This window comes from Scardinius erythrophthalmus, assembly GCF_964197995.2.
Source record: "Scardinius erythrophthalmus genome assembly, chromosome: 8".
Classification (NCBI taxonomy): domain Eukaryota; kingdom Metazoa; phylum Chordata; class Actinopteri; order Cypriniformes; family Leuciscidae; genus Scardinius; species Scardinius erythrophthalmus.
In genome coordinates, this window is record NC_138228.1 from 5,006,151 (window position 1) to 5,033,333 (window position 27,183).

Sequence of the window (27,183 nt, forward strand, 5' to 3'; positions counted from 1 at the left end):
AAAGTAATAATGGCAAGATATAAACTTGTAGTTGCAGGAAAAAGTCAGAACTGCAAGATATAAACTTGTAATTGTCAGAAAAAAAGTCAGAATTGCGAGATAAAAACTCATATTTGCGAGAAAAAAGTACAAATTGCGAGATACAAATTAGTAATTGCGAGAAAAAAAGTCTTAATTGCAAGATATAAACTTATACTTGCGAGGAAGAAGTCACAATTGTGAGATAGAAACTTATACTTGCGAGGAAGAAGTCACAATTGTGAGATATAAACTTGTAATTGCGAGAAAAAAGTTAGAATTGTGAGATTTAAACTCGTAATTGTAAGGGCAAAAAGTCAGAATTGCGGGATATAAACTCGCAAAAGTCACAATTGCAAGATATAGCCTATAAACTCATAATTGTAAGGGGGAAAAGTTAGAATTGTGAGATGAATTTTTGTTTTGTTTTTGGCTGTAAGTACTTGTGTTGTTGTATGACTGAGGTCAGTTTCTAAAATATGATGTCTCACAATCCTGTGTGGTTTGACTGTTGGTGGAATGAATAAAAATGGCATCTGACCGAGCAGCTACATGAAATGAATAGGCTTTCATTTTATTAAATTTATGACTTCATTTCTATCTAGAAATAAGCATTGTAGCCTAATCATCAAATATTTTCTTAGTTATCTCTAAGGCTCGCTTGAGTGACAGGCATTTGCCTTCAGTTTCAGACATGCCACTGTCTGGTCAAAACTCGTTATAGGGAAGTAGGCCTATCATAAAACGTCATTAGATACAAAAATTGTAGACTATTGTAAACTATTTAAACATCAAATGAAACAAAAGGGTAAAAATAAATGAATGCACATTTATTATTAGATATCACTTCCTTTAAAAATAAACACTTCCTTTAACACTTCCTTTCTAATTGGGTCTTATGCAATAATGAATGACTCTGCAGTTGTGCTTTTTTAAATAGAAAAGGTACGGAGGTCGTTTGGTAATTAGGCTATTAAAACATATAGCTGGGAAGAATTTGGGTTTAACGTGTTTATTCTGGATACTGTAGGAATAACTGAGGTAGTGTCATCGCAGTGCCACCTAGTGGTGAATGTGTTATTTCACACATAACAGATGTTAATTTGTTGGTTTGTTTGAATAAAACTCCCCGTTGTATAAATTAAAGAATATATACTCGTCGACACCTATCTTTTATTTATTTTTTTGTCCGAAAATATCCCTCAATGACTTGCTATGTTGATCGAAACGTATTTCATTTCCTAACAACAGACAATTGAATTATGTAAACATTAGCACGACTAATTTAGATCGATTAGCAGCCCAGGAAGACAAGATAGTCTGACATTATCATATAGGTTATTATTCTACGTCTCAGGTTTCTACGCCTCCCAGGCCAGTAAACTCGGGAGGGTGGGGATTGGGATGGGGATTGGGATTGGGTGGGATGTGCAGCTCCAAACTTTTCTGAGCTAAAGCCCAGATTCAGAAAGTTGAGCACAGGCTGTGAGTGACAGGACTGACGCGATCTGATCCTGAAGAGATGTCTGAGTTAGGCTCCATTGATAATCCGGTGAAGTTCAAGGATCAAGACTATGACTCCCTGCGGCAGAAGTGTCTGAAATCTGCCCTTCTCTTCTCAGACACGGTGTTTGCAGCGAACCAAAGCTCCCTCGGGATTCCTGCGGATCCTGATCCTAAAAAAGCAGTAAAGTGGCTGCGCCCAAAGGTAACTTATCATGAATAGTCTTTTTTTTAATCATCAGATGGGCTTGATTTATCAGAAAGAATGTTATAGGCTCAGATTGTTTCTATGCCTTTAATTTACAGCAGATTGATTTAATTGGTAACAGCATCCACTGTAAGAAAAAGTTGCTGCAATCAACTTGGATGTTTAAGTCATTTCAAATTAAATTACATTAAGCAATGTAAAAACATATTTTGTCAAAACTCATTGATCTTATATTTTTTTACAGTGTATAAGAGTAATTATTGACCATATTTTACAATAAATTACTATTTAAATAAAAGACGCATCAGAGAGTGATGCAGAAAACATGAGGAATTGTCATTGATAACAAGCTAGTAAAGCCCACAGAACTTTATGGGGTCATTAATTAAAGGTGATGTTGCACCTCAGGGGAAAATTCAGTTCCTCTGTTACTCTGCCTTAAATGTTTAAGGTAAAATCACAAATACAACATGCAATTATTTTCAACCACTTTTTGAATGCATTCATGGTTAAAGAATATATGATAACACATTCAGTAGAATCAACAGAAAAGTGAAATGGATGGAAAAAAAAGCTTATATATATCAGTTATTTCTATCTTTTGCTGTAGTGTGTCGGTAGGAAATATCAGTTTACATTTCCAAACATTCTTTTTGCCATTAATTGTAATAATCCAGTGAGATTTGTGTATGCACAAGGAGTCTGACAACAGCCGGCATGATCTGATCTCACCATCATCGAGTCCGTCTGTGATTACATGAAGAAACAGAAAAAACTGAGACAGACTAAATCCAGAAGAACTACGGGAACGTCTCCGAGATGCTTGAAGAAACCTTCCTGAAAAACTATGCGCAAGTGTACCTGGACAAAAGCCGATTTAAACGCAAAGGGTCGTTACACCATATATTGATTTGAATTAGTTAATAGAAGTTAAATCATAAACAAATTCAATTTGTGATTTTATTTTTGAAAGCACTCTCACTTTACAGCATTTTTTTAACACAAGTGCCAGTACTTTTCACAGTACTGTAGCTTTGCAGGAAGGTTTCTTCAAGCATCTCGTAGATGTTCCCACAGTTCTTCTGGATTTAGTTTGTTAATTTGTCAGATCATCCTGGCTGTTGTCAGATTCCTTGTATATATATATATATATTAAAGCAAAAAGGACAAAAATGGGGCATTTATCAAGGTGAATAATTTATTTAAAAATTCCTTTAAAAATACTCAAGAGCGCATTGAGAAGATTTGGGGGGACCATTTAATCACCCTCATGTGATTCCAAACCTGTGTGGAACACAAAAGAAGATATTTAGAAGAATGTTGATAACCAAAGCATTTCAGTCCCCATACAATGGAAGTCAATGGGAAACAAAACAGTTTAGTTACTTACAAACATTCTTCAGAATATCTTCTTTTTTGTTCAGCAGAAAAAAAGAAAGTCATACAGGTCTGGAATGACATGAGGGTGAATAAATGATGACAGAATTTTCATTTTGGTGTGAACTATCCCTTTAAGACAGTCAGCCAGACCCTGAACCTGAAAAGTTCTCCTACGCATGCATATGCTCTCAGATGTTCTGATCAACCCATCGCATGTACTTGCAAATTGTTTTTGGCTCACACCCATCTCCTCTCCCCCTCTTCAGGAAATCACCAGTAATGCTGTCTTTGTTGAGGGCACCATGGGCACCACCGATATCTGCCAGGGCCAGCTGGGTGAGTGCATGCTCGTGTTAGCGCACGCTTGTTCATACTTCATGCCAGGATAATGGGATAACGCCTTACTGCACCTCTCAGAAACCAAATCACCCGAAAGCACCCTCAAGGCTTGAGGGCTATCAGAGAAATATCCGTCTTTGGCAACGCTCCCACTCTTCCTCTCCTTATCATGCAGATGCCCTCCCCCATCTCCTTCCACCCAGATCTTCCTCATCATGCTTAATGTACTGTCCCTATTCTAGCCCTTGTAGCCGCGAGACACTGCGCGGATCTCTGAGTCCCTGCTGAGAGACGCAACACGAGCCGCCGCAGGCAACGCACATCAAAAACACCACAAATGTACTAGAGACAGGGAGGGATGAAAGCAGAGGGAGCGAGAGGTTGGGTTGGCATCATCTGTACCCCCCTCCCTCACCCGTCTCCCGTTTCCACCCACCTAAAGAATAACAATTATTGTGCACAGCGGGGATTGTTTTATTGTTTTGCCTCTCTCTTCCTCTGCACATATGGCGTCGATTTGGTGCTGATGAAAAGTGTTTTTGTTGACGTACAATGTTCAACATTTACATACTCAGCTTTATTCAGTGTTTCCCAACCTTTTTTTGTCTTATGTACCCCCAAAGATCCACCAGAAAGGGTCAAGTACCTCTTTATCAACACCAAACCGAAAATGTGTGCCTTTTAAACTCAACAAAGTATACAGTGAAATCATTATTTACATGAATAAGTAAATAAGATGTCTTATATGTGTAATAGTTTTTGCTGAATGAATTCAGTGTTTCACTTAACATGCATTTTGATGAATGTAACTAACAAAATCAAAGATTTGTTTAGTTACACTTTATTTGATTACACTTTATTTTAATGTGTACTTGTTACAGTGTAATTATACATTGAAGTACTGAGAGATATTAACTAACTACATGTATTTACTATAGGGTTAGGGTTTGGTTTTAGGGTTAGTTGCATGTAATTATGCATAATTTACTATTATTACTATAGTAAGTACATGTAACGTGTAACAAGGACACTGTACAATAAAGTGTTACCCTTTATTTTAAGGTGTCCATTTTACAGTTTAATTATACACTTAAGTACTGAGTAATAATAGCATAATTAACTACATGTACTAACTATAGGGTTCGGGTTAGGATGAAGGTTTGGTTTAGGGTTAGTTGCATGTAATTATGCACAATTTAATGTTGAATTTTTCAGCATTTTTCTCAGAAACGAGTTGCGCTCGTGTCCTTTGCATTGTCTCACGCATGACACGCCATTCTACAAATGTGACGCTCAAGTTTTAAGTTCAACTTTTAAAAATGTCCTCTTTAACATTTGCTGCGTCAGAAATCGTGGTCTCAGTGGCGATCGTTAAAAAAGCGGGTTATGTATAGTATGAATATGGGTAGAATGAATGAAATTCAGACGTACTACATCCACCATGTTGTTACCGTCATGTGACCCTCCAGCATCAGTTGCGTCACTTCACTTCCATTCATAAATCCCCTCCTGTGGCCTGATGGGATAGTAAAGTGTCCATCGAATGCTCGGCGGAAGTAGTAGGTCATCCGGGGAGTTTTCGCCTGCTATTTTTTGAATACTATGTATTCGGACATAGTACTGTTTTGGCGTACGGTTTTTCACACGCTATATAGTAGGGACGTAGTCGGTTTTGGATGTAGCGATTTTTTCTTTTTGCCCTGCATTTCATGTTTCCACAAAGGTCCTGTTCACACATAATATAACAGTAAAGATCTGCTTCTCTTTTGGTATTCCCCAGGATACAGTACCATTTAAGAGATACTTATCAATAATTATCAGTGTCTCAGCAACATCTGGCTACCATTTATTGCGAAACTCAACATTTCTGAGTGTTCTTGTGGGCATGTTGTATCAAAGCAGTCGGATCTGAGCTTAAATCATGAAGCGTGCGTTTGCCACTCAGGATTTGGATGGCCTCTCTAAATAATATATGAACATCGCAACGCACAACTAGAATAACAAACGCATGTAAATAATCTCATTTGAATGGAAATCTACCCAAATAATGCCTTATTCTTGGCACTTCAAGCAGAAATTTTAATTATTTGTTTTCAAGTGACTTTCCACATCAACACATCCAGGCCGTTTCCTTGCGGTCGGAAGATTAATTGGACGTACTCAGTTGTAGAGCTCTGTTTGGGGTTGTTCCTATGGGAGTTGGTGTGTTAAGTATTGTTTTTTGTGAAGTGTTGTTTCCCCCACACGGAGCAAACGAACATCTGTTACCTGTTACAGAGGAATGTCTCAGTGCGTGTGACACACAGCATGTCTCCTGCTTCTTCAAAGCTTGACCTTCCACTTTGTGTTTGAGGCTGTGGTCATAAATGTTGAGAGGATTGTGTAACCGTGCTGTCTTGTGTCCTACTTCAGGTAACTGCTGGCTGCTGGCGGCCCTGTCCTGTCTCACCATGCACCCGACTCTGTTCGTCAAAGTGGTTCCCGGTGGACAAAGCCTGAGTGAATCCTACGCTGGCATCTTCCGTTTCAGGGTAAGGAGAGCAAGAATCCGACAATAAAAAAATGACAGTAATGAGATGCTCACAAATTTATGAGATTATTCTTTTGAAATGGTTAAATACATCATGCTTTTCTTCCACAGTTACTATTTAATCTTATATAAAACTAGATCAGTGATTGTAATGAGTGATTGATAGCATGAAATAACCCATGAATTTTACATAAAGTCCATAATGTCCATTTTGAGAGAGGGTCGAATCAGGCTAGAATTTATATCCTCGTTTGAATGTCTGCTATTTGGTACGTACGTCCTCGGGAATGGTAATTAAAATCAGTCTTCTTTGACCTTACCGTCACTAACAGCTGAGGTTCATTCCAGAAACAGCTCCTGTCATCTTCCCTTTGTCCCGATGACATGTACATCTGCATGTCCCTCCCCCTTTAAACATGCACCGCGTTGGCTCAAATTATCATAATTCAGTTGTCTGTTTTTCATTCACAGAGAAAGAACATTGTGTGTCTGTTTGTATATTTGTTGCAGGCCCCTTTAACATCAGCCTTAAACCTATTTGCTTAGTCTAATAATGCTCTGATTGGTCAATAAAATCCAAAGTTTGGAATGATTACAATGAGGATAAAGTTGCCAACTTTTCATGTAGGCTATTAATGTTAAAACTCACCGTTATTGAGAACAAACAGCCAGAATAGTCCTTAATGTGTCCATCTTGTTACTGGGCAGAAACCAACTGAGAGAGATAAACTTAATAAAAAAAAGCTGCACTTATGTTGGTAGCCTGAAAAAAGACAGATGAGCTCATTAAAATTACACAGTTAGAGTTTGATTATAAACTATAGACTATAGACTATAGATCTGGCTATGAGACTATAGTGAATGAATCTCTTTACAGTGCATTACAGCACAGAATGGCTCTTTCAGCATTATCCTGAACATTAAGAATTCATTTCATGTCACTGAACGGAAGAGAGGCTCTCAGGAGCGCATAAACAACACATGCTTTTGATTTTCCCGGCAAAAACAATCCGAATCCTTCACATAAAAATCAGTCTACAGGCTTTCATAGACAAGCTGGGAAGGCCTCGTTTTTAAAGTTTCGTTACAAGCTGTTCACACATGTTCATATATAGCTCCTTTAAGCTGTTCACTAGAAAAAGACAGGAAAATAATAGGCGCATAATTATATAGTAAATTAGAAAAACAAAAGCATTTACTAATGCATAATTCTATCACAATTGATATATATTTTTAGACTTTGATAAGTTCACCGACAAATTTCACTTCAAACACCATGTGAAAAATTGCAAAAATAAAACAAAACCCATACAAAACAATCACTTTTTCATGTGCATATTTCAATAACAGGTTTATGTTATACAATGAGACACGGTATGTGTGATTAAGAAAATTTTTCTCACCTACTCCTCAGGGTTTTTTGTTCTGAAGCACAAAGTGATGGATGAACTTCTGCGAGTTGTCTGTAATTATTACTGCAATGTTATTTGTTTCAGAGAGTTGACCTTGAAGCCTCGCAGTAAAACAAGCCACTACAGCGCTCGTGGCTTTTGTGCTGTCGTGTGCGTGGTTATGAGCTGAGGTTAAACTTGTAAGATAACATCACAGTTAATTAAACAATCAAAACATATTAGCACTGAAGAGCTCTTATGGAAGGTGGCTCAGCGTTATGTAATTGTTATGCCATTCTCATTATATACTTACATTCCACCTGCCGCAGTATTACATTCGGAGGCTAAACAGGTATGTGCAACATGACTTGACCTGATCCAGAGAGTTAGAGAGATGAGGAAAGAAAGAGAGTGACAGGAGAGAAATGGGAAAACAAGGAGTTAGAGGACTGTTGATTGGTGGACGATTCCTGAAATGTCTAGGCTTGTTACTGTATAGCCCAAGGACATGGACACACACATGTGGACACACACACACACACACACACACACACACACACACAGTGCAGTGCTACCTGCAGGCTGACATGTTCTATGTAAATGGTCATTCATACAGTTTCATTACTTTCATTATTAAAATGAATAAAGTGTTTTACACCAAAACATATTGATATTTTCCACCCTAAATAGTCTGTTTTTGTTGCTGTGTCTTTATGATTCTAATGTAAATTAAAGTACACTATCGTTCAAACGTTTGGGTCAGTATTTTCTTTTTTTTAAAGAAAGAATGAAATTAAGGCTTTTTTGATTCGGTTTGACACACGATTTCTCTTTCAAATAAATGCTGTTCTTTTAAACTTTCTATTCATCAAAGAATCCTGAAAAAAAAAAATATATAGCCTATATATATTTATATTCATGGTTTCCACAAAAATATTACCCAGCACAACTTTTGAGCTGATGCACAACCAAAACAATGTTCTTCCACAAAATGCATGCAGTTTAAAGGTATAGCGGAGGATCTTTCCGAATTTTAGATAAGAACCGCCCTCTCCACTTTTTGAAAAAATGCACATGCGCAACACTCTACTTGCTCCCGATAGGGAACGCCTATTAAACGTGTGCGAGGTTCTCCTCGTGCACGCTCTGTTTACAAGTTGCTGTCGGCATCGCTCATACAAGATTACTTTCCAAAAGAAGATTTGCACTTTTTCTCCAAATAGCATGCCAAACTTTACCTGTCAAGTAGAAACTTCGCGACTGAGGCATCAGTGGGAAGCCCAACCTGTGTTTTCAGCGCACGCCATCGTGTGAAACAATCTCCCAAAAACACTCTGATCTTGTTTCTCTCTTCTGAGGCCTTTCTCTTCTTCTCATACAGTTCGTACAAACTTTTTCTCTTGCGACCCTCAGACATTTTCAAAGGACCCGGTGAAACGGCGAGCTTCAATGAATGGCTGAGCTCTAGCTCACCACACATAAACACCTGAAAGTGCGCATGCGCAGAAAGCGAAAACTAAGGGACGAGCACGTACGACGGCCTTACGTAAACATATCACCAGAATGATTGACACTTAGGTGGACCAATAGTTTACACTACCCACCCGGAAAAAGAAAATCCTCCGCTATACCTTTAACTGCGAGATAGTGTACCTTTAAATTGTAATAATATTTCAAAATTTTAATGTTTTTTTTTTTTGGTTCTAATAAATGCAGCCTTTGCAATCATAAGACTATTTTTTTATATAAAAAACATAAAAATCTTACCAACCCCCCATTTTCCATTTTCAAGTAAATGTTCGATTCTCCTAATATGACTCGTTTAAAACAGAGGAAATATACTGGCTCAAACTGAAAAGATACTTTGGAGACCCATAAAGCAGAAAAGCATCCCACTATTTCAGGTGCATCAGCACCCAAATGTGCTTGTACAGAGCAAATGTCACCCTGTTCTCTCTCTCTCTCTCTCTCTCTCTCTCTCTCTCTCTCTCTCTCTCTCTCTCTCTCTCTCTCTCTCTCTCTCTCTCTCTCTCTCTCTCTCTCTCTCTCTCTCTCTCTCTCTCTCTCTCTCTCTCTCTCTCTCTCTCTCTCTCTCTCTCTCTCTCTCTCTCTCTCTCTCTCTCTCTCTCTCTCTCTCTCTGTCTCTGTGTGTGGTGTAGTTCTGGCAGTATGGTGAGTGGGTGGAGGTGGTAGTGGATGACAGGCTGCCTGTGAGAGAGGGCCGTCTGCTTTTCAGCTACTCTCGCACCACCAACGAGTTCTGGAGCGCCCTGGTGGAGAAAGCTTATGCCAAGTCAGTTCCAGCATATGTGTCCTCGACTGTGTGGGCCTGTGACTATTCATTAGTGACACTGCTCACGTGAAGGCCATTGTTCCTTTGCGTTATTTAAGGACTGATATTTTTAGACAAAAACATCCAGTTATGAAAAATCATCAAATACAATCGATGGATGTAGAGTAATTAATGTGGAATCAATCCAACCAATAGAAGCCAATTATTAATGCGTGTGTGTGTGTCTCTCTCCGTCTGTCTGTTCTTAAAGGCTGATGGGTTCTTACGGCAGTCTGAAAGGGGGGATTATCTCGGAGGGAATGGAGGATTTCACGGGGGGTATTGCCTACTCCCTCCCGGTGTCTTCTCGACCCCCACGCATGCTCTGGAGAGCCATCACTGCTGCCCTGGCCAGGGACAGTCTGATCAGCTGCTTCATACAAGTACACATATTCACATCGGCACAGTATATGACCATAATCCTAATCCTATCCATGATTTCCCTGCTGAAAAATCCAGCATTGCTGGTCACAGGCATAAGGTATGTTTTGCATGCTATAGGACCAGCATGTGAATCAGTTTTGCTTGAGAACAGTATGACTGTGCTGGTCCACCAGCACTATACGGTTACTACACTATAGGATTTATGCAGATCTAACCAGCCTGGACCCACATGCAATTTTATGCTGGATTTTGTGTACAATACTGTACACACATACTGTGTTTTGTGTGCAGGCGACCAGTGTGAAGGACATTGGCCTTGTGACGTCAGAGGGTCTCATCAAAGGTCATGCTTATGCCATCACTGATACAGATAAGGTATGCGAATAAGGCAAATACACACGATTTCACGAACATGAACATTGTAGGAATTTCACAAAGACAAATATTTAAGATTTTTTCTTTTAATTGTGACTATTTTCTTTTGAATTTGTTTCTTTTGAATTTGGAGTGAAAATGATCTGGATGTTTCATCACAGTTTTTGAACGATTTATACAATTTGTGTTTTTTTAATAGCTTTTGGTAAATATCTCTGTTTGTTTGTAGATTAAGAGCCTAATAAATACCAAATAGGTTTTCACATGCTGTGTGTGTGTGTGCGTGTGTGCGTGCGTGAGTGCGTGCGTGCGTGAGTGTGTGTGTGATTGCGTGCGTGCGTGCGTATGTGTGAGTGCAGAGATGGCAATTTCCAAAGTCCTTGACCTTGTGGGGACATTTTTGAGGAAAACAGCTTATAAATTGTAGAGTGATGTTTTTTGAAAATGTAAAAATGCAGGAAGTTTAGTATAAAAATCATTATGTCTATGGAAAGTCACCATAAAACATGAATACGCAATGTGTGTGTGTGTGTGTGTGTGTGTGTGTCTGGCCTGGTAAACTCTATGTTGTGGGGACAAAATGTTCCCAGAAAGATAGTAATACCAGAAATCTTTGACCTTGTGGGGGAATTTTTTGGTCCCCAATGAGAAAAACAGCTTATAAATCATAGAGAATAATGTTTTTTGAAAATGTAAAAATGCAGACCGTTTTCTGTGAGTGTTGTGTTTAGGGGTATGGTTAGGGTTAAGGGACAGAATATTCGGTTTGTACAGTATAGAAATCATCATGACTATGGAAAGTCCTCATATAACATGGAAACCCATGTGTGTGTGTGTGTGTGTGTGTGTGTGTGTGTGTGTGTGTGTGTGTAGGTCCAGAAGGCGTCTGAAGAGGTCTTCCTGCTTAGGCTGCGTAACCCCTGGGGGTTTGTTGAGTACTGTGGGCCCTGGAGTGACAAGTGAGAAAGACTAAAGCAGATCATGTTGTTACCAGCACTGCATCTCAGAGCTGCTAAAGACTGGGCACTTGTGTGTGTGTGTATGTGTGTGTGTGTGTGTGTGTGTGTGTGTGTGTGTGTGTGTGTGTGTGTGTGTGTGTGTGTGTGTGTGTGTGTGTGTGTGTGTGTGTGTGTGTGTGTGTGTGTGTGTGTGTGTGTGTGTGTGTGTGTGTGTGTGTGTGTGTGTGTGTGTGTGTGTGTGTGTGTGTGTGTGTGTGTGTGTGTGTGTGTGTGTGTGTGTGTGTGTGTGTGTGTGTGTGTGTGTGTGTGTGTGTGTGTGTGTGTGTGTGCAGGTGTAAAGACTGGGACTTTATAGACAATGCTCAGAAGGCCAGACTTGAGTTGGCCAAAGCTGAAGATGGAGAATTCTGGTAGGTGTACAAGACACTTTCCCACTGTTCAAATAGTCAAAGAGGGGCTCCTGTAGAATGTCATCTTGGGACATGCACACAAACATATATTTGTAAAATAAAAACATTGTATTTCAGACAAATGGGGAAAATAGAGCTTTAGTAGCTCTGTCAAAAATAGAAACAGGCTGATCATTAACTGAAGACGCAACCCGTGCTTCCGGTGTAGACTGCTCTATTGATTGTATTACACACACACACACTCTCTCACTCTCTCTATCTCTTATTATTGTGGAGCATTGCCAAACCTAAATCAATTTAATGCCTAGAATATACAGTATATAACACTACTAACTAAGACTACTACTACTAATAATTGCCACTACAGTCGACACATCCTTTAACAGGCAATCTAGTTCAAATCTGCCTGTGTCTGGACTTCATAAGCACTTGTGTTTTTCAGGATTGGAGTAGAGGACTTTTGCCGGCTGTTTAATACAGTGGAAATGTGCAGTGTGAATCCGGACTCCATGTCGGGGGAGGCGAGTGACGACACGGCCACCCCGTCCTGGACACTGAGCTCTCATCAAGGCACCTGGGTCCCAATGTGCTCTGCAGGGGGCTGCCGAAAATACCCCAGTAAGTGCATGTGTATTCTATATCAGCGGCTCTCATCCCACTAGGGGGCCTCAGCGAACTTCCAAGGGGGGTCTCAAGATGACTTAAAATGACTTAGACAATAAACTAATTTAAATCAAGATATTTCTTATTTTTTCCACAGTCTTCCCACACTCTTGGAAGAAAAGGTTCTATATAGAACCTTCCCAGCATGGATTCATTTTATGGAATTTATTTTTTAATTCATTTTTTATTTTAATTACATTTTATAAAATAAACCGCTTGTAAACATACTTTATCACTAGAAAATAATTTAAATAACATTAAACATAAAAGTATAATGCAATCATTTAAGAGATTTGCCATTATATCGAACCTTTTTGGCATTAAGGGTTCTTCAAAATTGAGTCTAGAACACTAGGGTTCTATATAGAAGCCCATTGAAGCTTTTTTTAAGAGTGCACAGTCTATTTTTAAAAGTGTTATTTCTAGACCTGGAAAAGTAATGTAAATTCATAAAATCTTGCTAAAATCCATGGGCATTTTTATAATGAGCATACATTCAAGTTTTTCTAGTTATGCCAAGCTCTATAATATTTTATTGAGGGTCTTTGGAGTCTAAAAAGATGAGAATGTGAGAATATAATATAATATAACATAACATAATATAACATAATATAACATAACATAACATAACATAATATAATATAACATAATATAATATAATATACAACACACTTAACCTGCTTCTCCCTGTATTCCTCCTTTACCTTTCATCCTTGCAGGATCTTTCTGGAAAAACCCTCAGTTCCAGATGGTTCTGTCTGAGAAAGATGTGGATGACAATGACTATGGAGAGGGTGAGGAAGGGGAGGAAGCGGATGGAGAAGAGGATGAAGACGTCAGTTTAGTGGCTCCTGTGAGCAAGCCTGGGAAACCTGGAGAGAAGAAGAAGAAGTGCACGATTCTGGTGGAGCTTCTCCAGAAATACCGCAGACAGAAAGATAAAATCAACTTCCTCTACATCGCATTTCACATCTACAAGGTGAGATAATTATTACGTTGAGGGTCTTTAACCGTTAGAGATGGAGTTGGGAAGCCTGTTACAAAAGAGTTAGCTTTGGTTGAAGCTAACAAAATATTTGTTTTTGGTTAATGTTTTTAAATTAGTTTGAGAGCACCCCCTTTTAACTCTTTCCCCGCCATTGACAGAAATTCCCCGCAATCCATGTTTTCACTGTTATACGCTAGGGGGCGCTGTTACACATCTACTAAAAAATACAGTTTCTGGATCAAAAACACAGGAGAAGCAGCAGAAACAAGCAATAGAAGCATTGCTAACGCACATGTGAAATAATGCGATCATCAAACATTAAATAGCATATAAATTAAAACCGCCTAATGTTACTGAATGAAATGTGGACCCAGTGCGAGGAATGGGTCTGTGAAGCTCTGAGTGCTGAATCCATAGATTTTCTCAGCATTTTGTTTTAAAATGTTGCTTTTTTATTAAACTTTCACACATTCAAGTGTTGATAAAAGCTTTTTTAAAGCAGAGGCTCTTTTCTTTCTTTAGATATATTGTTTGTTCACATATTCATACAGCTAAATATTCTGGGGGCCAAAACAGGGCTGCGAACTCTCACGCATTGAGCGTGAGACTCACGCAATTGACACTTTTCACACGCTCTCACGCCACACATCCATTTTCTCACGCACAGAAAAATTGCGGAGCAAAGAGGTACTTTTAATATTAAACTTATTCTCAGCTCTTAGATTCTGTCAATTTTATTACGAAATTCAGACAAAAATACATTTTGCGCTTGTAAATGTGACGTGACAGATCGCTGAGCGCCTCAGTTCAAGTGCATGTGAACCGATCATCTGGTACTTACCAAAAGTATACTTACCAAAAGTATACATAATATCGACCAATTAGTGTTTTTCAACCACGGAAAGAGGTCAATATATAACAGCGTGAGAACAATTATGTCACATAACGTTACATTTACCTCAGGAAAGCCATTTAATGACCATAGCATGTTAATTGAATAGAAAAAATAGCTAGAGAGGAGATTTTGCTGAGCACTATATTACATATTTATTATATTTTTACTCATTAAAATAATGTCATTAAATAATTGTTATTATAACAAAAACAGCATTATATTTAACTTTAATAATACCAGCAGATTGGGCCCTCTATGTTTACAGCATTAGGTGAGATTATTTTTTTAAATAAAATTTAAAATAAACATGTATCCAAATTAGTCAATATTGAATCAAAATCACATGAATGGAATTGAAATCTTGAAATTTTTGTCAAGCAATAATAAAAACTGTATCCTACCAGTCATTGTACAATGTAAACATTGTAACATGTTGTCACTAAACTTCATAAAATTCTTTTTAGTTACCAAATGTTTTGACAATCACAATTACACTTATTGTGATGCAATATTTGTTTTTATATACGTTAAATATACTTTATTATATACGCCCCCCCCCCCCCCCCCCCCGTTTTGGAGCGCTGGCGGGGAAAGAGTTAAAGGCCCCTGCTCTAGTTGCAAATTCAACTGGCCCTTTTATATTTAACCCTCGTCTTACCTCTTCATTCTCTCTTTCAGGTCCCCTCTGAGGTGAGCGGCTGAATGAATAATGAATACAAAACACTCATCTAAAACATTTCTTAATACATGACACTATTGAGATATAAACACGTACACGCTCTTTCACATCTTTTCTACATTTAGCTGCAGGAAAAACCAGGATCTCTGGACCAGCAGTTCTTCTCCAACAACCGTGCGGTTGCTCGCTCTGGAAAGTACCGGAGCATCAGGAGCGTGTGGAGGAAGGTTCACCTGGAGCCTGGAAGTTACGCCATCCTAGCCTCCACCTTCAGGCCCAACCAGCAGGGGGAGTTCTTCCTCCGCATTTACACCAAAACCGGCAACATACAGGGGTACGAACAACAGCAACAAACATCTTATGTTTCTGTCAGCTCTCTGTTGTGATTATGTGTCCAGTGGTTAACCGTATGAAAGTTTCAAATCTGCTTTACAGATTCCAGGATTTCCCCTGCACCAACAACTACTCTGTGGTAAGACATGTACTCACTGAAAAGAGAAAGAAGAACAACCGTCTGAGCGTAAATATGATATTATATTGTGTGTAACTGTCTGCATTTTGTGTGTATTTGTCTGTCCATAGATGGTCATGTCAAAGCCAGCTTTACCTGAGGACCAGTATCGGGTGCAGAAGTGGTTTGATGAAAAGGCTGGATCTGTAAGCATCTCTGTCCCATCCAGTCACAATCTAGTGTGAATATTTGTGGGATTCAAGTGTTTATTAGTAAAAACAACTGTTGTCTTGTTGTTTTTCACTTTCCAGGATGACAGAGTGAATGCTGTGCAATTTATGAATCTGATGAATTCAGGTCAGGATTTATACATTTTAGCACAAGCTGTCAATCAAGCAAACATGGTTGCTGTACCATTAATGGCCACAAGGTGGAAGTGTCTTTTAGTGCTACCTAGAATAAACTCAAGCTGCACTATATATTCACCCACAACTTTTTAGACTGTAAAACTGTTTTATCCTTAAATAAATGATTAGTACTGTTACTGTATACAAATATGTTGTACACTCAAATGACACTAACATCCATACCAGTTACTAGCACTTTTATTTGACATGGGATAGGTTGACTTGACGTGATAACCCCCTTATTATCAGACACATTCAGTTTCAGAATAAATCAGTTGTGACAAAAATACATCTGCAAAAACAGTATTCCTGTGATGATATTAGTAAACACATATGTTTGCTTCTGGTTCACAAGAAGTGTCAGAATAGTCTCTCCAAGACCTCTTAAAAACAAGTGCTTTATACAATCATATTCTTGTTAATGTGTTTTAATTATGTTTTAGTGCTGGAAAAAGACTATGAACTTCCTCTGGAGACCTGCAGACAGCTCATCTTTGGAGAAGATGTATCCTTCTTTCATCGTGATGCAATGTTTTTATTATGTTTGATATACATTACTGTTTAAAAGGTTATGGTCAATAAGATTTTTTTAATTAAAAAAAGAATGCTTTTATTCAGCAAGGATGCATTAGACTAATCAAAAGTGACATGGAAGACATTTATAATGTTACAAAAGATTTCTATTTCAAATAAATGCTGTTCTTTCTGAATTTTTAGTTTAAAATCGTTTTATCATTGTTTCCACAAAAATCTTTGTGGCACAGCTGTTTTCAACAATGTTTATAAGAAATATTTCTAGAGCAGCAAATCAGCATTTTATAATGATTTTTGAAGGATCATGTGACACTGAAGACAGGAATAACTTGCCAAGACCGGCATGTTGACATCATTTTTGTGTGAAGTTAAAGCGCAAGGCTTAAAAGAGAACTCAATATTTGTGCACTTTCTTGTCTTCTTGCGCTTGAATGTTTAAATTGGCAAGGCTTAAATGAGTTTAGTAACATGTTAAACACAGATATATGTATATACAGTACTGTGCAAAAGTCTTAGGCATCTTCAAGGTTTCTTCAAGCATCTTGGAGACGTTCCCGTAGTTCTTCTGGATTTAGTTTGTCTCAGTTTCTTCTGTTTCTTCATGTAATCACAGACGGACTCGATGATGGTGAGATCAGATCATGCCGGCTGTTGTCAGACTCCTTGAGCATACACAAATCTCACTGGATTATTACAATTAATGGTAAAAAGAATGCTTGGAAAAGTAAACTGATATGTCCTACTGACACACTACAGCAAAAGATATAAATAACTGACTTAAAACTTTTTTTTTGGGGGGGGGGGGGGGTATTAACATGGCTTTTAAGACTTTTGCACTGTACTGTGTGTATATATATGAAGAGTTCAGATGCAAAAACCTCTAAGTGCCATCTGAAATTTTCTTCTAGAATGATAATTTTTATCAAGCTTGTTTATTTAAGTTCGGTAATTTCACTTAAATGGCAATTAATAGGTCATTTTCATTGCCATTTAAGTGAAATTACTGAACTTAAATATACGAGCTTCATAAAATTGATCATTCTAGAAGAAATTTTCAGTTGGAACTCTTCATATATAAATGCATATATTATGAACCTTTTAGTTTTTCTCCAATTATTTGTGTATATTCTTAACGGCGGTGTGTAGACCGGAGGCAGAGGCCGTCTGAACAGAGCTCAAGCAGAGAAGCTGCTCACCTCCCTACGCAATCTGCAGGTATCTCAGTTCTCATGCGTGAAAAGGTCACTCTCAGCTTTGGCACAGTGTTAGAGAACACTAAGGACACTGAGCTGTGACAATTATCAGGTTGTGTTTGGTTACATGGAGCTCGTCTTGCACAGACAAAAAGACCTTGAAATGTTGTTGTTGTTTGTCCTGTTGACGAACTCAATTGCTTTAGAGCTCTGTGCCAGTGTCATATTGAAGCTAAATCCCGATCACTGGCTTCCTTTTAAAGTGCCGAGAAAACACGGGGAAATTACTTGCTGACATTTTTTTCTTCCACAGTCTATCTTTTTTCAGTTTGATGAGGATTCGTCAGGAACTATGAGTCCGTTTGAACTCAGTTTGGCTCTGAATGCTGCAGGTGAGCACATACACAACAGCAGAATACAGTAGCCAGTCCTGAGTCCTTATTAATACGGTTACGTTCACACACAGTTCAGTTATTTATGGGAGTGACAACTCTGAAATTTTCCTGCATTCTCAGAAAACCTGCGCTTTGTGAACAGAACCGGACTGGACGACTAGTTTTCTGTGACGTCCTACAGTGCGAGAGAGCCGCTCTGCTGCACAAACACGTGTCTAATGAGTGTTGTGGGTTTTCATGTGTGGTTTTGCTGAGTGTGATGGAGAAGATACAAGGCTTTTAGATCAACCGCAGCTGCTTCTCTCAGATTTCTGTTCTACTCATGACTCAAATGCTCCGATCTCCACCAGATATGAACACTGGAAGATTGACGGGTGAACTCGTGGCTCGAGTCTCATAGACTATTGTCGTATCAAAAGTGATAAGACTTTTCAGTTTTATGGACGTTGCCATCTTTGATATCACTTTTGTTCACTGTCTCTGTGGTTACTGGTTAGAGAATATGAACTTGACTCCCGTTGCACGTTCATACAGACAGTATTCGAGACGCTACTGTTAGTTGCAGTGTGAACGGGACATTTCGAGACACACCTGTGAGTAAATGTGGTTGTCAATCCCAAAAACTGACAGTGTGAACGTTACCATATGCAAAGACCACACCCTGTGTTATATACAAAGAGAAATGTACTTTCTCTCACGTTCCCTCCCCCTCTTCTGTGTCCGTTCTTCCCCTCAGGTGTGCAGTGTGACAGTGTTGTGGAGCAGATGTTGTGGGAGAGGTTTGGCGCTGGTGAACAGTACCTGCCCTTCAGTAGCTTTGTGTCTTGTGTTGCCAGACTGCAGGTGCTCTTCGGTAAGTCCTTCCATAGAGAGAGCACACTGTCATCTATAGTCAAAAATAAATAAATAACCACCCATATTTACTGGGAACTTAAAATGTGTCTATTTGTGCTCCTGGAAAGTGTCTACTACTTAAAGTCAGCATGAAATCAAAATTGACAAATCTTATTTTTTTATGAAATGGACAAAATCAAGTCCGCCAAAACAATTTTGGTTAGGATAAAAAATGGATAAAACATTTATTTTTTTGAGCAATTAATACATTTTTACACTTCCTGGCAGAGGATTTCTAATACATCATAATGAAAAGTAAAGGATGTACATTAGGTGTTTCATTTATGATATGCTTTTGCTTTCACAGAGAATGATGGGAAGTGTATATATGTGTTAATATAAATTTTCACTGGTGTTTTAAATCATATTTTGATTTTTGCATTACATTTTGTTTTTTAGGGTTAAAGGACAATGTACTGGCAGAAAATCACCAGTACCTTTTCCATTTTTCTATAGATTTTTTTCTTACAGTGTATTTTCGTCATGCAAGTAGTGTTTTCTGGCAACCTTTATTTCTTTATCATTTTAGATTGAAATAAAGAAATACATTCTTTATCAACAGTAAACAAAACGCATTCTGACTAAATTGTATAGCCTTTTAAATTATTTAGGATCAGAACTGGTATGATTTTTAAATTAAAATGCCTAAAATTCAGAAAGTGACTCGATGTAATTTGAAGGTAACATACAATACTGTTCAAATATTTTGGATAAGTTTGATTTTTTGAAAGAAACTAATGCTTTTACTCAGCAAGGACGCAATAAACTGATCAAATGTGACAGTAAAAACATTTAGAATCTTTCAAAAGATTTCTATTTCAAATAAATGAACTTTCTGTTCATAAAAGTATTAAGATAATATTAAAATATTTAAGGTGCTGTATGTAACTTTTTCACTCTACTAAAGCATAAAAATACCATAATATGTTTGCATATATTGGGGAAACATGCTAAGTTCACATACTCGTTTCTCTGAAAAACACTTCTACAGCCAGTTATTTTACCATGAAATATGCGTTTCTTGGCTGGAATGTGTTTTATTGTTTTGGTCTGTGATATTACATGTTGTCAGTTTGCCCATTTTCATTGTCCATTGCGCTCGTTCCTGTTGCGTGTGGTCAAACTGGCAACCCGTGTGAGCGCCGTCCAGTCTGAGGAGCAGGTGGCCGGAGAAACCAGGATCTCCGATATTTTCGACTGCAGTACCTATTTCAACCACTAGTCATTGTCATTCTTACACACTGCACCTTTAAGCAGCACAATTGTTTTCAACATCGATAATAATAAGAAATGTTTCAAATCAGAATATTAGAATGATTTCTGAATGATGCTGAAAATTAAGCTTCGCATCACAGTAATAATATTGTAATAATATTTCACAATATTACTGTTTTTACTGCACTCATTTGATCAAATAATTGCATCCTTGGTGAGCATAAGAGACCTCAAAAACAATAAAAAAAATGTACCAGCCCCAAACTTTTGAACAGTAGGGTGTGTCTATTTATAATACAGTACATGTGAACACACTTTATGAGATACTGTACACCTGCTTGTTTATGCAAATATTCCAGACAGCCAATCATGCAGCAGCGTATCAGTGCATAAAGACACATTTGAATGACAATCAGTTGTTGTTCAAACTAAAAAACAGAATATAAAAAGGAATATAATCTAAGTGACTTTGACTGTAAAAATGGTTGCTCGTGCGAGACGCAATGGTTTTAGTTTTTCAAATCCTTCTGATCTTTTGTTCACGGCGGTCTCTATAATCAGCAGAGAATGGTGTAAAAAAAAACACAAAAACATCCAGTGCTGTGGACAAAAATGCCTATTTATTCAGAGAGGTCAGAGGGGAATGACCAGACTGGATCAAGCGGACAGGAAGGTGACAGTAACTGAAATAACCAGACGTTACAGCAGAGACTTTCTGAACACACACTGCATGTCAAATGTGGCAGTGGACGTTCAGCAGCAGAAGATTATGTTCTGCTCCTATCAGCTAAGAATAGGACACAAACTCACCAAAACTTGTCAGTAGAAGACTGGAAAAACATTTCCTGGACTAAAGAGTCTTTTGGTGACGTTCAGATGAAGGGGTCAAAGTTTCTTTCGGACAGTGTGAATCTATGGCAGCGTACAGAGGTAGGGAGGCACATATCCGATTTCAATGATCCTATCACATTCTGTTTACCGAGGCCCTGTTTACAGCTGGTGTTAAGATGCGTTTTGGTCGATTGGATCACAAGTAGACGAGGGAGCCACATTCCCGTTGTTTCAATCTCTTTTGTCCACTTTCAATCACTTCTGTCCTGATTTCTTCGAGGGGAGGGTCTATTGGCGGGTAAATATACAGGCTTTTTCAGATCTTTCGATCTAATGGACAAAAATAAGCTCATGCAATTTACATATGAACACGAGCGGAGACGACAAAAACACACGGAGAGCAGCAGCTTTAGTTTCCAAGACCAGCCGTACGCTGTGAGTGTGTGTTAGAAATCAGGAATGGTGAGAGAACATTGTGCTTGGTACATTTTTCATCTTCAAACCAAACTTGAGTCTCCAGCCGACATAAAGTTCCATAAAGTTTTACGCATTAGGTCAGTAGACGGAGAGTAGGCGTCTTTTGCGGCTGTTCGACTACATGAGCATTTACACTACAAAAGCAGTCCGGTAGAATGCCTAGTAGTGGTAGTGTTTATTCATCCCCATAGGAAAGTAGTTTGCAGCAAGCTCACACAGACAGTTGGCATATACAAACAATAATTTAAAGGGGTCATGAACTGCCTTTTTTATTTTATTTTTTATATTTTTATATAACTTATGTTGTTCACTTGGTTTTTACATTAAAAAACATCAAAATGAATAAGTATTATGCTATTTTCTACCCTGGTTTTGAGCCTATAGCTCCTGAAACGCTCGGTTTTTATGGGCGTGCCGCATTGAAGACTTGGAAGTAAACGCCCACTGCTATGATTGGATAACAGTTTTGCATATTATAATGAGTTTCATTAATGCGCGAATCGGTGGGCGGGGCTAAACAGGCAGTGTTGAAGTAGGCGTTGATCGGAGGTGGTGTTTGATACACTTTGACCTCATAGATTCTTCGAGTCGTTCGCTGTGCCTGGTGTCAATAAAAGCTCTTATTGGACTAACGGAAGTTTTCAGTTCTGAAACTTACAGGATATTCTTATAGTATGATGACCTCTTATATGTAAGCTCAAGGAAAATTTTATTTCTCAGTTCATCACCCCTTTAAAGCAAATAAATCTAATTTAGGATAACCAGACCCGCTGACCATCAATCAACACTAGAAGAAGTGTTGTTTTAGACCCCGTTTACTCCTGTATTGTTCATCGTCCACTTGTGATCCGATCGACCAAAACGCATCTTAATAGCAGGTGTAAACAGGGCCTGAGATACCTTCATCTGATGGATCTGCTTATGAATGCTTCCCCTTTAAGCACAGGAATGCTGCTCATTCAAACACACACATACCTGTACACAAACAAAATGAAAATTCAATCAGATATGTCACTTTCATAAAGGGTTGAGTACAAAACCTGCTTTTTATGCATAAACGGCACTTTTTCCTAAGCTGCTTATTAGAATTTTGTACCTTTTAAAGTAGGCACTGATTATATGTAGTCATTTTGTTTAGATTGAATTTACGGTATGACCATTTCCATATGGTTATCGCTATCTGCATCCAGTGTGAAGGTAAATATAATCATGTAGCACTGCATCTCATCATGATGTTCATTGGCAGGCTTCAAAGCTGTCGAGATGATGCCCGTGACGTCATTATCTGTGATGCGAGTGTGTGCGCATTGTCTGTAAACATGTTAATTGGGAAGATTCAGCTTGCTGATTGTTTCTTCTCAGATCTTTACGAGTCGGAGACCAACCCAGAGGTGAAGGACAAGGGCATCAACGCTGTAAGATCTTCTCCAACTGCCTTGTTTGTCAAAACCCGCACAATTCTTTCAGTCTCTTCCACAGTCATCTTCGAATCCCCTCTGACTGATGTTAAAATGATTAACACTAAATAATAATATTAATCACACACAGCATGTCAAGGTATAGTCTAGATCAATTTGATATAAATGTGTTTTACAGATATTTGTAGTCAATAAAAGTACAGTAAACAAGGCAAGCTGTGTGATTTTTTTAAATGCATATTATTAATATTAATATTAATACTAAAATAAATAAATCATATTTTGATTTCTTCAATCCTAGAGATGGTTTAAAAGGATAGTTCACCCAAAATTCTGTCATAATTTTCCCTCATGTCATTCTGTATTTCTTTCTCATGTGGGACATAAAAGACAATTATGAGAAATGTCTCTTAGGTTTTGTTTTTTGGTTACTAACATTTTTCAAAATATTTTTGTGTTCCACAGAAGAAAGAAAGTAATACGGGTTTAGATCAACATGTGAGTAAAAAACCTGCTTTTCACGTGGCGCTCAAGAATGAAAGCTTTTTTAATGAAATAAATAATTCGATCATGTATTTTATTTAATGTTTTGTATGTTTTGTGGGGATTTTATGGTACTAAATTATATTTACGCAGTAGTTATCCATTTATTCACTTTTTGAGCATAGACCTGAAAATGAAATTTACAATTTAAATGGTCATAAATCTTGAATGCTTTGGAGCACAGACTTAAGTTTGGTCTCTTTTTAAAGACGACACTTTAAAGAAAACACGCAAAAAATACTATTTTAAATTTTTATATGAAATATGTATTTTCCAAAACATGTTTTACTCTAAAACTGCGAGATAATCAAATCAAAGTTGTGTTCCAACACTCAAAAAAATGGCTCTTTGGTTGAACATGATTCAGTCATGGACAGTGGTTCCACGTGATTGAATTAAGTTATTTGCCATGAGTAAAAGTATTTAAGGCATAATGTACGCTTGATTTAGATTTATGTATTAAATATTGTTTATGTTTTATTTGATTAGCTTTTAGTTATGAAGAAAATGTCATAACAAAGCAAGCCCTATAGCCATACAAACGTAATTTCTCGAGAAAATTATTTAAAAGAAATTAGAAACCATGGAGTAAGTTCAAATTACTTTTAAATATTTTGTGGTCAGGCATAGATGTAAGATCCTAGATTAAATTAATTTCTGAGTTACTTGATTGAAACTTGTTCTTTCAAAATGAAAACATCGAGTTAAGCCAAAGAGTAACATGATGCAATAGTGTTTGAACATGAAACCTGATACAATGGTGTTAAATCTAAATTAATGGTTTAAACAAAGTTCATTTTGGGTTAATTTCTCAAAAATAAAGAGTACCAGAGGGATAAATTCAAAGTTCTGTCATGAAACTCTAGATGTCGCCGGCTAATAGGTCCTTAACTCAATCTTCTTGCAGTTACATCATTCTCTATAGGGCACAGCTGATTGGTTCCTGCTGTATCAGTATCCAATGAACTCGCTGCTCAACCTTCAAACACTTGGTCAGCATTTGCATAGAAATATAGCAGTTGCAGCGCACTTTCTGAAACCCTCCACCTTCCCCAGCTCCACCTGTATAAATCTGCTACTGGTAATGTATGTACACTATATTGTACAGCAGTAGCAAGTCCTGTACTTGATCTATTTCTCCAAGACCAAACATATCAACATTGTCATACACCCTGAGATTTTTCATAACAGAAATGACATTTTTAGGTGAACTATCCCTAAGGTTATATGTATCTATAGCATGTATGTACATGTACAATATACGCATATTAGTGTGCACAGCACATTTACTGAATTGTTTCTCTGATCTCTGTGCAGTGGCTGCTCAGGCTGTTGGCTGTGTGAGCCTGTCCAGACCCGACACCTCAGCGGGACAGTTCTGCTAGGCCAAGACTACTCTGACGTCATCCACCTGGGTCTACGTCTCCTACATCTCCCCCCTTCTATCTCATTTGTGATCTGTGGACCTTTGCCCTGCAGTTGCACCCACTCACTGCTCAATCAGTTGGTCAACACTGCCTGGATACACAACATTTCATCCCCCTTACCCCACATATACATTCACATTTACGAGATTTTAAAGAGATTTTTACTTGTAATTTAACATTTTATCATCATTTACTCACCCTCTTGTCGATCCAAACCCATGACACTCTTTCTTCTGTGGACCAAAAGACGTAATTTAAGCAGAATGTCCAAGTTGCTATTTTTGCTACAGTTGTGATCACCATTCACTTTCATTGCAAGGAAAAGAGCAGCTTGGGCATTCTGCTAAATATCTACTTTTGTCTTCCACAGATGAAAGAAATGCATACGGGTTTGTAATGAAGGTAAATGACAAAATGTAAAAAATATATATATATATCAATCTATATCTAAAAAGCATTGTAACACATTTATACATTTTATTAATAGAGCTGCCAATTTAACCTGTGATTTAGTGGCGGCAAATGTTGATAAATCCCTAGTAACAAGCAGCCTAATTGCATTTTTTTTTTCATTCGTACAGCATGACTCGTACTTCCTCTTGTACTTTTTCCCTCTTACGAACATTATGTATCTCTGCTTAATGTCATTAAAAGTCAAGAATGTTTTTTTGCTTCCAAATATAAAAGCACCAAGTCATAATCTTTCATCACAGGGCATTTCTATATTAAAATTTTTCTGTGCGTATACCTACACCTCCACACACACACACACACACACACTCTCTCTCTCACACACACATTGTTCAGAGAGCGAGATAGTAGCTGTGGGTATTAAAAGCGATGTCTCAGCAGCCCTGCACGCACCGGCTCTATTCTTATCGCTCTGACGCCACGCACAGCGTCATCACGCCATCGCTCCCTCCTCCGCTACGCTCTCCCTGCATCCCTCCCTCTAGCTCTCTCTCTAGTAACTGTCTCATTCTCACAATCTGCTTCCTCCTCCTCGCGTACCTTGCGCTCGCTCGCTTGCTCACACATGCGCGTATGCTCACACACACACACACACTCGTACGCTCTTGTCCTCTCTCCCGCTGCTCCTATTAATAGAAACCTCACACAATGCTTCCTCCCTGTCGTAAGGTGACCGAACAGAGGTTGCCCCCAGCAACAGTCCACACATGTCTGTCATTGCTCTCTTGATCACTTCCTCTTCCATACTTTGCCAGTTACATCTTGTACTTTTTAGGGCATAATCCCTTTGTGTATTGGCTTTTCTAAAAGCTTGGTTATCCCTTTCTGCCTGTCCTGCTCTTTGTCTGTCTGTGAGTTATAACTTTTTAATAATATCTGGAGAAAGTCATCCGTTATTGTTGTCCTAATGCGTTTTGAAATCGGCCATCTTTGCTCATGGGTCGCTCATTTCGGCTACTTGGTTTTTTGGACCAATCACTTGAGTTGCAAATGCCATGTGACTGATTACTCTAGAGTTGATTGGCGGATGGCGACATAAGAACGCTAACAATCCCAAAACCTGAACTCGGATGTGACAATCAGCATAAAACATTCCCATAATGAAATATTGGACATATACAGACACCTAATTTTAAATACTATGTTTCCATCCACCTATTTATATGTGCATTTTTGGGACATCACATAAAATTACACTGGATGGAAACCCCAGGATGCACATGAATTCTAAAAATGCACATAAAAAACTATGGAAATGGTGCTCTATTCGCCATTTTTTGTGATATTCCACTTTTGCGCATTAGCAACTTTGGGTGAAAATGTAGCTAATGAAGAAAGTTGCTTTTGTGGCCCAAATAGTGTAGTTACGGCATCTACTATAGGACACATTCTTGCATTTAAATAATAAATATATATTTATATGCTCTGTCCGCCAATGAAAAACTAAGACTTAATCAAATATCTAACCCATGAATGTCACTTATCCTCAATGTAAGAATAATATTACTGAATTCCACACTATAAAACTGCAAAAGACGTGCCCATACATACCATTTTAAAGCCGTCACATTTTTTTTATCAGAGTGATTTGCACTAAAATAGAAGCATTAAAAGGTTAGTGTTTTCCTGTGGTCAGAATGAGCGTCTGCCAAAAACACTGCAGACCAAGGTTATTCACACAGACACAGTAGTTTCCGTACAAATATTGCATTTCACATTTAATCGTTTTGAAGAAATATTAATTCGTTGACCATTTGAAAAATTCAGCAGTATTTAATAATTACATTAATAATTAAAGCTGCAAGCAGCATTTATCAGGGTTCAAGCATTTAAAGGGATAGTTCGGCCAAAAATGATATTAAACCCATTATTT

At 38.0% G+C, this 27,183-nt stretch overlaps 1 protein-coding gene across 1 annotated transcript; it reads left to right on the forward strand.

Moving 5' to 3' along the window:
- Positions 1-1,490: 1,490 nt before the first annotated feature.
- On the forward strand, positions 1,491-25,524 carry capn12 (calpain 12). The gene is made up of 21 exons (XM_081372997.1): positions 1,491-1,726; positions 3,376-3,445; positions 5,861-5,979; positions 9,529-9,662; positions 9,913-10,084; positions 10,377-10,460; positions 11,334-11,419; positions 11,752-11,829; positions 12,272-12,447; positions 13,212-13,471; positions 15,054-15,065; positions 15,180-15,388; positions 15,490-15,526; positions 15,637-15,711; positions 15,817-15,862; positions 16,356-16,417; positions 17,593-17,661; positions 17,953-18,031; positions 18,771-18,887; positions 22,814-22,866; positions 24,730-25,524. Exons 1-21 carry the CDS (start codon positions 1,541-1,543, stop codon positions 24,754-24,756), a joined length of 2,151 nt encoding a protein of 716 aa, XP_081229123.1. The 5' UTR covers positions 1,491-1,540; the 3' UTR covers positions 24,757-25,524.
- Positions 25,525-27,183: the final 1,659 nt, after the last annotated feature.